The sequence below is a fragment of the Egretta garzetta genome, unplaced genomic scaffold, assembly GCF_000687185.1.
Source record: "Egretta garzetta isolate BGI_Z169 unplaced genomic scaffold, ASM68718v1 scaffold1030, whole genome shotgun sequence".
NCBI classification, from domain to species: Eukaryota; Metazoa; Chordata; class Aves; order Pelecaniformes; family Ardeidae; genus Egretta; species Egretta garzetta.
The window spans coordinates 23,397-24,560 of NW_009258308.1; the positions used below are offsets into that span (position 1 = coordinate 23,397).

The 1,164-nt window shown below is 50.8% G+C and overlaps 1 protein-coding gene across 1 annotated transcript in view; it reads right to left on the bottom strand.

Annotated features, from left to right (window-relative positions):
* Positions 1-1,164, bottom strand: part of WDR73 (WD repeat domain 73) — an 11,264-nt gene that overhangs the window by 3,979 nt on the left and 6,121 nt on the right. Inside the window, exon 3 of the mRNA XM_035894560.1 lies at positions 644-711. Within this exon, the coding sequence (XP_035750453.1) occupies positions 644-711 (68 nt within the window). The remainder of the gene's footprint in view (positions 1-643; positions 712-1,164) is intronic.

Here is a 1,164-nt window from a genome sequence, read left to right on the forward strand (position 1 = left end):
CCCCACCCCAAAGCCCCTCTTTCCAACAGCCCCAGCCAGGACTGACAACAAGCCATCTAAAATCTAGCAAAACGCATGGGAAGTTGTGAAGCAAGAGGTTTATTTTCAAGGAAGAGGAATAAGAAAACTTCTAATAACATTTTGTACTTCCCTTCTGGTGGTTTCAAAGTGTTGCGCAGGAGTAGACAAAGCAATGGCAAGTTTTTTCTAGAAGCAGGCAGACATGGGCTTGGAGAACTGAGGTGGTTCATGGTATATCCTGAAGGGGGATGTATGGGGCTCTTTATTTCTAACTCTTGGAGTTATTAAGGGAACACCATGCCATCTGTATGATTAGGGCCTTTGTTTGTATGACTAAGAGCTCACAAATAAGTGGAAAGCCACTGTGACAGGTCTAAACCTACTGATTCCCTGACAAGGTTTGTGTCACCAAGTCCCGTTCTTTCCAAGTCACCAGAACCAGTGCAGACACTTGTCTGACGCCCTTCTCCAGCCCCTGCCACGCAAGGGCAGCCACTCAGGACTTCACCGAATGGGACTGGCGCTCCCCTCCTCATTTGACACCCAGGAAGGGGAAGCTAGAGATGCTTGACGCAAGGACTTTGTTGAGAAACTACTCAAGCTCCGAAACACGTTCCCTTACCAGAGTCCTCTGCTGACACCTGCCAGACCTGGAGGGAGCTGTCTGGTGGTCCACTCGTCACCAGCAAGCTGAGGAAACAAAAATAACCCCACAAAACTCTTCAGGAGCAGAGAACAGCCTTTTTTCTCCCTGGCCTGGAACAAACTGGTTATGACAAGCACGGCTGTGCTCTGCCACTCCTGTGCTCAGGAGCTCCTGCCTCTGCTCGGAGCAGAGAAGGGGCCATAAGGACCCTAACGCCAGAACTCCTCAGGCCAGGGTGCTCTACACAGCCCAGGCAAACACAGTACTGTTTTTGTTAGCACATTTTCCAAAAGCGCTAGACTAAGAACGGTGCAAAGAGCCCCAAAGTAGTGACAGGGGCTTGCGTAGGAGGAGAGAGCTGAACGAGTGAAATGAATCAGCCAGAGGGAAGCGTGTTTGCCTGGCCTACAATCCACAGGAGGGAAAAAAAACCCCTTTCTGAACCTGCATACGCAGGGACTTACAGAGCGGTGGCAGCAGCCACTGGTGGCCTGCTC